At 34.1% G+C, this 13,742-nt stretch overlaps 1 protein-coding gene across 1 annotated transcript in view; it reads right to left on the bottom strand.

Moving 5' to 3' along the window:
* The window catches only part of rorab (RAR-related orphan receptor A, paralog b), a 33,873-nt gene extending 20,943 nt beyond the window's left edge, over positions 1 to 12,930 (bottom strand). Inside the window, exon 1 of the mRNA XM_056461527.1 lies at positions 12,802 to 12,930. Within this exon, the coding sequence (XP_056317502.1) occupies positions 12,802 to 12,829 (28 nt within the window). The 5' untranslated portion in view covers positions 12,830 to 12,930. The remainder of the gene's footprint in view (positions 1 to 12,801) is intronic.
* Positions 12,931 to 13,742: the final 812 nt, after the last annotated feature.

Genomic DNA, 13,742 nt, shown 5'->3' on the forward strand with positions numbered 1-13,742 from the left:
GCATCAGACTTGGTGCCTCTGTTCTATCAAAAACGTTGTTTGGGAAACTTATTTGGAATATGTCATATACGTTTTTCCACACTGTGCCTGAACCCGGGTTATTGTTTTAAATGCCAGTTTTAACTACTGTAACTCACCCAGTATTACCTATTAGCCAAACTATTGAATAAAATCAATATTCCATTTACATTACAAACACACTCAGGCTGTGACTTTTTCAGGGAGATTTTTCATGTGAAATTTCTTAAAAGGTAAAGTTCATTTATTTACTCATCGTGAAGTGGCTCCGAACCTTTATGGGTTTCTTTTCTCTGTTGAACACAAAATATGCTATTTGGAAAAATGTTTGAAACCAGTAGCCATTGACAAAAAATAAATAAATAAACAAATAAATAACAATACTATTGATGGCTACTAATTTACGACATTTTTGAAGTACATTATTTTGTAATAAATAAATAATTAAAAAGAAAAGAAAAGAAAAGAAAATATAAATAAATAAATAATACTCTGGATGGCTACTAATTTACAACATTTTTGAAGTACATTATTTTGCAATAAATAAATAATTAAAAATAAAATAAATAATAATAAAAATAAATAAATAAATGAATAAATAAACAAATAAATGAATAAATAAATAAATACTATTGATGGCTACTAATTTACGACATTTTTGAAGAACATTATTTTGTAATAAATAAATAATTAAAAATAAAATATAATATAAATAAATAAATAATACTATTGATGGCTACTAATTAACAACATTTTTGAGGTACATTATTTTGTAATAAATATATAATTAAAAAATATGTAAATAAATAAATAAATAATACTACGGATGGCTACTAATTTACAACATTTTTGAGTTGCATTATTTTGTAATAAATAAAATTTTTTTATAAATAAATAAATTAATTAATTAATTATTAAATAATACTATAGATGGCTACTAATTTACAACATTATTTAAAGTACTTTATTTTGTAATGGATTTGTTTTCTCTGTTGAACACAAAATATTCTATTTAGAAGACTGTTTGAAACCAGTAACCATTGGCAAATAAAAAATAACAAAATTAAAATAAATATACTATAAATAGCTACTGATTACCAACATTTTTAAAATGTTAATTTGTGTTCATCAGAAGAAACTCAAACAAGTTTGAAACAAGAGTGAGTAAATGCTGACAGAATATTCATTCATCTTATGAAAAAGCTCGAGGGAATTTTTTAAAATTATAAATATGCTTTCATAACTTTAATTATAGGTCAAAACAACAATTGCAATAATATCATTGACAATAAAATATTGCACAACTCTACGTAAAGTTAACTTTTTCCTATATTATTCCTCTTCTATTTATTATTGCGAAAACACTCAAAAGGCCTTTTCTCAGAGGTCTTTAACCACACAAAAACTATTATAATTCTCAAATCAATAAGGCTGTTTGGTAAAGCACATGTGTTTTTGACCCTTGAAAACACTCTTTTATTCCTTTAAACTGATTAGTGGAGAGCATAATCACATCAAGGCTAATTCCACAGCTCCTGACCTTTGAGTCAGCTAATGCAGAGAGAACAGCACTTGAGGTTTGTTGTGTAGAGAGTAACCTCAGGCTTTAGCTACGGCAAAACACGGTACAAAACCCCCCACAAAACACTCCATTTATTCAAGCAGAAAAAATGGCAATGACTCGAAATCACCCACGGGAGTGACATCATCTGTAAGTACAATCTGCTCTCATAACAGCCGACATCCATTTGTGTACTACAGTGTGACATCCTCTCTCAACAGCCATGTGGTCAATGCTGGACAGTAGCTAAACGTTTTTACAGTGTTTTCTACTGTATTTTAGTCTAATTTTAAGCATCTTCAAGTTTGTGTGAAATCAAAATTTACAATGTTTGTTTTGCTAGCGCACATTGTTATTCTTTAGGTGAACAAATAATCAAGTTACAAAAACAAAAAAAAAATTCAATTAAAGTCTGACCGTTTGTTTCCTCATTTGGAGTGGTGGTCTTTCTTTAAGTACTTTTTAGGACTTCAGCCACAATATTCTTAACCACGCCCCTCTTACCATTAGTTGCTATGAGGGAATGATGCACAAAAAGTAAGCCACGCCCCCTTATCAATATTCAGTTTCAGCATGAAGTGCTGAAATAAACATTATGCAACTTTCAGTTCACACAGACTTTTTTACAAACAAGTACTTTTTTATGAGTAGTTTTATTTTAGGAAACTATTACTTTTACTTAACATTAAAAAAAAAAACTATTGTACTTTAAAGTCTACTACATTTCATAAATGTTCCAAATGAAAGTGTTGTTTTGACCTGCAGAAACCGTAATCCACTTAGAGATGCAACAGAGTGTCCCATTCATGAATTCACTGATTCGTTCAGAGTGAGTCTACAGTTTACAATTCACTGATTCAAACAATCCATTCTGAGCAAGTCTCTGGAGAACGATTCACTGAAACAGATGATGAGCATCAAATTTAAGCTTTTAATGCTCGATTTTTTTATTTATTAACGTAAATCACATTTAGCTCATGAACGTCAGCTGTATTACTTTTACTTCACCACAATTTAAAAAACAAACCATTGTACTTTCTACTCCACTATTTATTTCATAAATGTTGCCAATGAAAATATTATTTCCACATGCAGAAACTGTAATCCGCATAGAGATGCAAAAGCATATCTAATTCATAAATTCACTGATTCAGATGATTCTTTCAGAGTGAATCTACAGTTTACAATTCAAACAATCCATTCTGAGCAAGTCTCCGTTGAACAATTCACCGAAACGGATGACGAGCATCAAATTTCAGCTTTTAATGCTGAATTTTTTAATGTAAATCTCATTTAATTCATGAACGACAGTTTTACTACACTTCATTTCAAAAAACAAACCATTGTACTTTCTACTCCACTATTTATTTCATAAATGTTGCAAATGAAAATATTATTTCGACATGCAGAACCTGTAATCCGCATAGAGATGCAATAGCATGTCTGATTCATAAATTCACTGATTCATATGATTCGTTTAGAGTGATTCTCCAATTTACAACTCAAACAAATCTGAGCAAGTCTCCGGCGAACGATTTACTGAAATGGATGACGAGCATCAAATTTCAGCTTTTAATGCTGAATTTTCTAATTTCTTAACGTAAATCACATTTAGCTCATGAACAGTTTTGTTTTTTTGTGAAGTAATTCAATTGTAAAAGGTTGATCTGTTTAAGCCCACATGTCTGACTGGGTCCCACTTCACATTAAGTGGCTTTAACTAATGTTTACTTACATTTAAATTCATTATTTGGTACAATGCACTTTGTGTACATAAATGTTTTTTTTTTACATTGTACTTATATATTAATAACACCTGCATGTAATTACATCTATAACTAATTCATGTAATTACCTTTATAATTACACTGCTGACACATTCCACACACCTTAACCTATCCTTAAACCTACCCACACCACCAAACCTGTCCCTAACCTTAACCCTTCATGTTATGTAATACAATATGAACTCAACAACTACATAGCATTTTTAAAAATGCAAGTACACAGTAGTTTAGGTCACTTAATATACAGTAAGAAGTGGGACTAAAATATCCAGGTTAAACGTAAAAACAACAGAATTGAATGCTCATAAATGTTCAATTTTTTTAAAATATTGTACGTTTCCTAAGTAAATTATTTTTTGTTTTTATTCTGAAAAGGATAATTCACCCAAAAATGAAAATTCTGTCATCATTTACTGACTCTTAACTTTTATATATAAATATATATATATTTATTTTCCATATGTTCATTTATGTGCTCTTTGCATTTTGTAAAACTACAACAAAACCACAACAAAATATAGAAGAGAAAAAAACAAAAAAGCAATACAATAATACATATAAAATGCAATACGTAAAAACACTAACATATGACAGAACAACCAAACAACAGAACACAGAGGGAAAAAATGTACATGAAAGCAAAGTATAATTTAGCTGGCCAGCTAATGCATAAATAAAAGTAATTATACAGTAACATTATTCTTGTATTACCAAAAAAAATGCATTATCCATAGTTTTATTGTCAAATAATAGTTTGGGCACATTATTAAAAACATTTCACATATGAATAGCGAATATCAATTACACTCAATCTTTAATAACTATGTTATTGACAGGGGTCACTTAGTAATGTTTGCATTTCTTCCAGTGCATTAAAGTGTTCTAATGTCTGTCCTCAGGTTTTATTCAATTTCTCCAATTCATCATTATTGATACATCTCATCCTCTCCTATCCTCAAGCATGTTTACCCCACATACCAAATTTAGGTACAGATTCATTTTTCCACATTCTCAAAATCACCCTTTTGACAATTACCATACCAAATAACATGGCTTGTCTTTCATATTTATTAAACATCGCTAAGTTACTAAATATCTCAAGAACAGCTATAAGTGGACATGGTTCAAGATTTTTTTGGAGGGCTTTAAAAATAACATTAAAATATATTTTCCCAATATTCTTGTAAATTAGGACACAACCATATTAAGTGGGTTAGGGATCCTTCTGCTGTTTTACACCTCTTACAGAGTGGAGATACCGGAGGGAAAATCTTATGCAGTTTCTCCTTAGATAAGTATGCAGGGTTTTAAATTGAATTAAACTATGTCTTACGTTAATTGAGCATGCATGTATATTCTCAAGGCCCTCTTCCCAACTCTCCAAAAGCATATATTTTGAAGAATGTTGGAAACCAGAAACCACTGGCATCCATAGTAGAAGAGTATGTCAAGAATGAGTAAATGAAAACAACTTTAATTTTTGGTCTAAGCACATTGATAATAAAGAACTTTAGTACTTTGACTCAAGTGAATTTATTTTTAAATATTATATACATTTACGTAAAATACATTCACTATCTGCCAAGTGCTTTTGGTAAATATCAAAATGGTGATGGCGTCTGTGTGCATTGGATTCTGTGCCATTAGTGGACCACAGTTGGACTGTGGTTGGTTGTGGAAGAGCATGCAGAGATGGTGTGCTGTTGAAAGGGGTGCTGGGGGAATAAAGCAGAAGGAGAAATCCATTTAGAGAAGAGCGATGCAGTCGTTCCGGCAGCCCTGAGGCGCATACAGTACAGGATGAAAAAGTAAAACGCATCTCATCACCATCAGAGCGCTCTCTCTCTCTCTTTCTTTCTTTCTTTCTCTCAGTCACATACGACACGTTCTTTCGGCTCTGTTTGCAAAGGCATCAGTTTTTGAGAATTGACTATTTTCTCATGATTACAGAAAGGGCTAATCCCCTTTGGTTCTGCATTGCTGTATTCATTAAGGGCATCCTCGCTCGCTCTCATTAGATATGTAAAACCAATCGGCAGTAATTAGTTACTCTGAAGCACAAGACGCTAATCTGGTCTGAATTATGGATTAATACATCAAAGGCTGATTCTCCCAGAGCAGCTGAAGAGTCTTGCAGCAGTAGGTGCCGCTGATGCAAGAACGCGGAGCGCAGAAGCTGCTGTTTCAGAGAACAGAGAAGAAACGCTCATCAAGGCCATTTACAGATGAGGATTGTGGATGCATTATTTGTGCAGCACATTACAATGGATGGGGGAAGGAGGTTTGATTGTGGTGGACGTTCTTCATTTCAATAGTGTGATGATACAGTAGATGGCCTTTTGGGATTTTCATTTGGACAACAGAAGGAAATGCCTTTGTGAAACTGAAAATCGGTATAGAATGACTGCTTCTTTTTGCTGTCTTAAATGTTGCTGTAAAATTAAATTTGCTACTTCATTAAAATGAGCTAAAACAACACAATTCTACAGATTTTTTTGGATCAACTTCGTTGGATCAACTTTGTTTTATGTTCAATCCACGTAAATTTGATAAACTGAATTGATTTTAGTTGGGACACAAAGGATGAATTGTGTGGAACCCTCCATTTTTTAATGTATGAATGAATTGTTGAACAAAAAAAAAAATGTATGTATGCAAATTTATTAGCTCTCCAATTTTCATTGTTTTTTCAAATATTTCCCAAGTGATGTTTAACAGATTAAGAACATTTTTCACAGTATTTCCTATTATATAATTTTTATTCTGGAGTTTTTTTTTCTTTTGCTTGGCTGAAATAAATGCACTTTTCATTCATTCATTCATTTTTCTCTCGGCCTAGTACCTTTATTAATCAGGGGTCGCCACAGAGGAACGAACCGCCAACTTATCTGGCACATGTTTTACGCAGCGGATGCCTTTTCAGCCGCAACCCAACACTGGAAAACACCCATACACTCCTGCAGTCACACACATACACTACCGCCAATTTAGTTTATTCAATTCACCTTTAGCGCATGTCTTTGGACTGTGGGGGAAATTGGAGCACCCGGAGGAAACCCACATGAACACAGGGAGAACATGCAAACATTTTTAAGAATACATTTTTATGGTCAATATTATTAGCTCCCTAAAGATTTTTTTTTCGATTGGCTATTCAACAAACCACTGTTGTTCAATGACTTGACTGATTAGCTGAGTCCCAAATGGCACACTATACACTATGCACTATGTACTTATGCACTTACACACTTAATAGCATAGTATATAGTATGAATGTAGTGTCATCCCAAATGGAACACAAACATAAGCGGAAATTCAAACCGTTTCCCAGATTACGTTTCACGGTTGCTAAACTAGCGAAATAAATGACCAAACTATCAAATAATACCTGCCATGAGTATAACCATATTCACCATCGGGAGGCAGTATAATCACCCTCGTAAGAGAATATTGTGATCACGTTCCAAAATAAAGTAATCCAACATGAGTGCTCGAAAGCTCCACCCTTACACTACTTGAGCAAAGCAGAGGCCGTTGAGTGCGTGAAGTGTCCAATATTCCACACTTCATTTTAACGGTTGAATCATCCGTTGCTCATTCTTTTTAGAGTTTTCAGTGTGAACGCACTACTGACACTATTTATACTACAAAATAGCATAGCATTGTGCACAAGTATGCGATTTATGATGCACCTATTAACCTATCTTGACTAATTAACCTTGTTAAGCCGCATTTAAATCGCATATTAAACTGAGTACTATTTACAAAATAATTTTTCTAATTTTATGTACTGTCATCATGGCTAAAAAAAACAATAGTTATTAGAAATGTTTAAATTGAAAACTATTATGTTTAAAAATGTGTTGAAAAAAACGGGACTAGGGAAATATTTGAAAATTAATATTTAAGAATTCAAATTTCACAGAAGGGCTAATAATTTTACCTTCAACTGTGTTTTAGAAAATAATTACCTTTATCTTGATATATATTGATCTGTACAAACACTGATACATTTATATTGTATCAATATACTCTGAAAATATGATAATCTTAAATGTATTATATTTTAATAGGCGACGTGGTGGCGCAGTAGGGAGTGATGCCGGAATTTGCATCTTCTCCTGTGTTCGTTTCCTCCAGGTGCTCCCGTTTCCCCCAAAAGTCCAAAGACATGCGGTACAGGTGAATTGGGTAAGCTAAATTGGCCGTAGTGTATGTGTGTGAATGAGTGTGTGTGGGTGTTTCCCAGAGATGAATTGCAGCTAGAAGGGCATCCGCTGCGTAAAACATGTGCTGGATAAGTTGGCGGTTCATTCCACTGTGGCATCCCCATATTAATAAAGGGAGAAAGCCGAAAAGAAAATGAATGAATGAATGAATGAATGAATTTTGTTGATACCGTATATACAAATCTCAATTTCTTTATCAGATGCATTACTAACATACACTATAATTAGTATTTTATATTGCATAAAGTATTTAGTCAAGTGGTCATTAGCCACATCTCTGCATAAACACCAAACAATCTTTTCGGAATCAGTTTTTACAGACGAGCACCAACAGACCAATCAAGTGTGGACCATAATCCGCAAACACACACTCTCACACCTAAGACTCTCTTGTTCTGTGTCGCTTCCTCCTCGTGAGAGCTTGTGGTTTTAGCATGTTTAGTTTCTCTCCCGGTGTGAAAGTGCTGATATGCTGTCTAAGTAGGAAACATAAAACACAGCGCCCAACCAAAGTCAAAGTCTGCAAATGATACACACACATAACTACAATACAGACACTCGCAGACACACACACATACATACACGTTCCCTCCCCCTTCCCTCCCACCGTTTGGGGCTGCCGTAATCTGTTGACAACACTGACTCACATCGGGTTGAGATAAACACTCCATCATAACAAAGGAGAAAAGAACATCGTGGCGCATATTAGTCTTGAACCGAACCATCAAACATAAAAGCATTCTGCAAACACCTAGACATTATATCATTATCTTCTAATTAGTCCGATACATGTTCATTCATTATGTCATTATCTGTAATCAGAGTGAAATCCAAACACTTAAAAATGAAATTGCTCCAGTAAGGGCTGGTAATGAATGATGACCAAGCCCTTTCGTTTTTTACACAATTAACATTCATGGCTAAAGGTGTGGTAACATTGCTCTGTAAAACTCGAAAGAGTCAAAATGTTTTGAGCTCATCCATGTTTGGAGTCTTCCACAGGTTATCGAAAACATATTTTGCTGGATTGCTTTGGGTAGTGTAAAGCTTCATGTGGTTGAATGCATTCAAACAGCCATCATCCAGATGACATTTAAACTTTGCAGTCTGAAAACAGCCAGGGGTGCTTTCCCAAACACAGTACACAGGGGCGCTGCTAAAGGGGGTAAGTTAGGATCATTCTAAGGGCCTACAACCCCTCACATACAGTGCTCAGCATATTTGAGTACACCCCATTTTGAAAATGAATAATTTTATCAATTTCTCAGTGAATATAGGCAATGTGTTTTGGTGCATTTAAACAAAACAGATTTATCAAACTGATATATTCATTAAAATAATATTTAGTAACAGAACATATTTAGAAATTAAAAGATAAAACAATTAAATTCAAGCTTACAAAACTGAATTTTCAATTTTTTTTTGCTTCTCTTGATTTTTCCTTTTTAAAATTTGTATTTAATATTTTTCTACAACATTTACATTTTGGTGTACTAGATTTTTGGACCGTTATGGTAAGTTATTTTGTTAGATAAGCTCCAGATTTGGCTTCAGTACTGACTAGTCTAATGTAAATGCACGAATATAATATTGTAAAGCTTCCTATTATAGATACAAACTTAAAATAGAGATTTGTGAGGGGGGGGGGGGGTACTTATATATGCAGAGCACTGTAGATATACATATACATATATATATACATATATATATATACATATACATATATATATATATACATATACATATACACATATATATATATATATACATATATACATATACATATATACATATATACATATACATATATACATATATACATATATATATATATACATATATATATATATATATATATATATATATATATATATATATATATATATATATATATATATATTTAATTAATTAAATTTTTTTCATCCACTGTGTAAAAATTACCAGAGAATTTGCCGGTTCATTCCACTGTGGTGACTGATGATAAAGCAGGAAATAAACCAAGGAAAGTGAGCGAATAAGTTATATTTAATCCATATCAGTAATAAACAATTAGCTTGTTTGCTTGCTTTGGCATATCTTTTTTCCTCCATGCTTAATTAAAAAAAACACAATTTAATTTCTTTAACACATATTATTGAGAATATTCCATATTTTCCTACTATTGTAAAAAAAAACATAACACCACTCACAAAAACATAGTCTCATACACAAACCAGTTATTTGGCCATACAATGATATGCATCAAAAATATTCATTTATTTTTGCTGTCCAAAATATTACAATTGGTTTCAGAGATAACACTGTACAAAGTGCCATGTTTTTTTTTTTTATTTGATTTACTTTTAAAATATCTGACATTACACTCAAAACACTGCAGAAATTCTGCATATGCAGTGCTCAGCATAATGGAGTACACCCCATTTTGAAATTTGAATATTTTGATCCATTTCTCAGTGAATATAGGCAAAGAGTTTTGCTGCATTCAAACAAAACAGACTTATTAAACAGATATATTTATTAAAATAATATTTTAGTCACAGAAAAAATTCAAGCAAAATTATGAAATTTAAAAATTATATATATATTTTGCTTCTCTTGATTTGTCCTCTTTAAAAAAAAAAAAAAAAAAATTCTATATCATAAATTTGAGTACACTAGTTTTTGGACCATTATCATAAGTTATTTTGTTAGATAAGCTCCAGATTTGGCTTCAGTACTGACTAATACAATGTATATGCACAAACATAATATTGTATAGCTGCCTATTAAAAATATGAATTTAAAAGAGAGATTTGTGAGGGGTGCACTCATATACACTGAACACTGTATGCAGGCAGTAAAGATAGGCCTACTTTTTAAATATAAATGAAATCCTTTTGCATGTACTATAATGTGTGTTATGTGTTTCCAATCTTCAGAAATGTACCAGATTATCGCTTGTAATGTAAATAATAAAAGTCTGCTGCATTCAAGAAGAGACCTCAATTGTCAAATGGAAGATCGTTAAACTAAACTGTAATAAAAATAACTTTGAGAGCAAATGACATCAAATCTGAGCAAGAACATTTTAAGCTCTTAAAACAATTGAAAGTGGATGGTGAAATGTTGGGTGTAAGGGCATAAGGGGGATAACTCGAAATAAAACACAACAAGATACTATGCTTCTAACCACAGGTGTAGTTCCAACCTCACAAATTTGCAATGCTGTTTGCGAATGTTGGACTCGGGAAACATGAATCGCTGAACTATCTTAGTAATGATGGAACATTTGATCTTAGTCGGCTAGCGATGGTTTTGGGAAACCAAGCACAGTTTGATTTTAAGGTGAAAAAACAAAACATAAAGTTGCGATGTGATGCATTTAAACAAGATGAATTTTTGTTCATTCATTTCAAGCTTGTCCACATTTGACCACTTTCAGAGGAAAACACATTTGATCTGACTGCTGTCATACGGTAAACTCTTCCATGATTACAAGCATTTAAACTGCCACAAAAGGCAGCCTACTTAAATTTAATTATTAAACATTATGGGATGCATTGTTGAAGTGCACCAACCAGATGGGGTTTAAACTTAGCCATCTGAAACGGGAAGTTAGGCTTGAAGCAGAAAAAGCATTAAAAAACAGTGCTGATTTTACCACAACAACAGTATTTGGCATGGTCTTTCTACTATTAGAGCTAAAACGAAGGCTTCTGCTCTCCATATTTTTTTCTGCTGTCTCAATCTGCATTCTATGTAAACTTGTCATGTCTATTTTTTAATATTTGATAAAAATATACCTAGCCCAAACATACACCAGCTCACAGACTCTCAAAAAGGGCCAGTTTACACCTGGTATTGAGATGCACTTTCATCAATCCCATCTCAAGTGTGTAACACTAAATAAATACACATACAGTATAAATAGTTTCTGAAATATTTTAAGCTTCTCCATCTCCAAAGATTTCCAGTCATCGTCAAAATGCTTTCGGCTGGATTGCTTTCATGGTATACACACTCACGTAGTCGACTGCGTACAAACAGGCACAAAAGACCACCTACAGTACCCTCTGCCTACTGACCTAATTCTTAAACATTATGAACGTGTTTTTGAAGCACACTAGCAAGACGAGATTTAAACTCTGCTTTCAGAAATCTCCATATTTTTTCCGCCATCTTGCCTTTGCGTTCATGCTTGAATTTCGTAAGCTTATTTTCCAGCATTACATTAAAAGATCAAAAATAGCCCATACATATACCAATAGACCCTCCAATTGGAGAGTGGTTGTAACAGAACAAGAGCGACAATTTAAAACACACAAGTGTATATATACGATCATTTAAACCAAAAAGCATCCTGATACCACAATTATATCACTAATGGGATGAGCATTAACCCTTGGCTGCCTATATTAACCCAATGTTTTTCCATGAGTTTGCTCTATTCACAATCCCGTCATGTCTACTCAGGGCGAAACTCTTCAATCTCGTTAACCTCTGGTCCTGATGTCAGCGGGTCAGCCAAAGGAAAAGAGCGGCACTTTCACAACAAGACAATAAACATCACCGACGACCAAACATTTGGGCTTGATCTGTAGAACAGTGTGGGAGGATGCGTCAGATGTGCCGAAATAATCTCTAATCTCTCTGAAAGAGAAGCAGCGGAGGCTCGCACAGATGTTCCACTGCCCTATACCTTATCGCTAATAGATAATGACAGCTGCCAGCAAGACTTTGCATTGCCTGTGAGTGTGTGTGTGTGTGTATGGTGAATCAGAGTAGGGGGTGGGGGGATTAAGTAAGACACAGCCGTTGGTGGAATAAACAGCTAGGCGCTCCTATGGCAGTCCACCCCTGCCTGCCATAAATAGGTCAGTGGAACAACATTCCCCAATCATCCAGCATGGCAACATTCCCATGCCATGCCAAACAGCCAACATGGCTGCCCATGTATGAGCTGTCAAGAAAGACGCCATCGCATCGCATCACATCACACACTTGCTGACTTATTAACTTAAGCTCAGGGCAATTTCTCATGATGTTTCACAGTGCGCATAACAACAAATCACAAAAGATCCCATTTGCCATTCAAAACATGTAAATGAACATGCAAAACAGACATTCTGGAAGCACATTATACATGCAAAAAGGGATCAAAACATTACAGAAACAAGAACATTCTCATGCACAAACAAACATATGGCAAACTTCAAAATCCTTATACCTTTCATTGCTGTGATCATTAAGTACATCCTGAGGCTCAGTGGCCATGCAGAGGAGCGTCAGAGGAGCATGTGCAGGTTTGGACGTAAACGCTGAGCTTCTGACTGACTGACTAGAGCGCTGCTGTGCCTCTCGTCTCTACCGCATGAGAATCCATGTGACCGTGACATAAGGACTAAACCCTTTCTTCCCGCCCACTCAAGCCTTGAGTGACAGCCGTGTCATCCAATGGGGGATTAGTGAGCGAGTCTGTGTGGTTTATAGGGTTGGCGTTGGCTCACCTTGCACTGCTCTGCAATGTGTTTTCTTTTAGTGATACTCTGCTGTGTGCAGGAAGTCATATGCAGGTACAAAGCTAAAAGACTTTTCCTTCCTCTTTGAGAGTGGTGTAATGTGACACACAGGGCACTGGCTACCTACTATCACATTTATCACACCATCTGTAATGATTGATATCTCTGGTGGCACGTCATCTCTATTATTACCTAACACATTACACATTACCGAGAAGCTAGAAAAGCCGGAGACATAAACAATGGGCTGAATAAATGTTTTGAAAGCAGTCAAAATGAACTTTTCACCTTGGAGATTTTATGGCTTTCGGGAAATTAACATTAGTTATCAATTTAACCAAGGTTATGTTGATTTCTTTAACTTACTGCAAATAAATTGTGTATGTATGATCTCCTTTTAATGAAACAAAATATGTGGAATGTAAAACTACATATGTATTTTAATTTAATATATTAACAAGCTTGCCACAATGCTAATTTCATTTACATAATTATGAAGATAGATAGACAGACAGACAGACAGACAGACACATATGGATGGATGGATGGATGGATGGATGGATGGATGGATGGATGGATGGATGGATGGATGGATGGATGGATGGATGGATGGATGGAACGCTGGATGGATAGATAGATGGATAGATGG

This window comes from Danio aesculapii, chromosome 7 (genome assembly GCF_903798145.1).
Source record: "Danio aesculapii chromosome 7, fDanAes4.1, whole genome shotgun sequence".
In the NCBI taxonomy this organism is placed as follows: domain Eukaryota; kingdom Metazoa; phylum Chordata; class Actinopteri; order Cypriniformes; family Danionidae; genus Danio; species Danio aesculapii.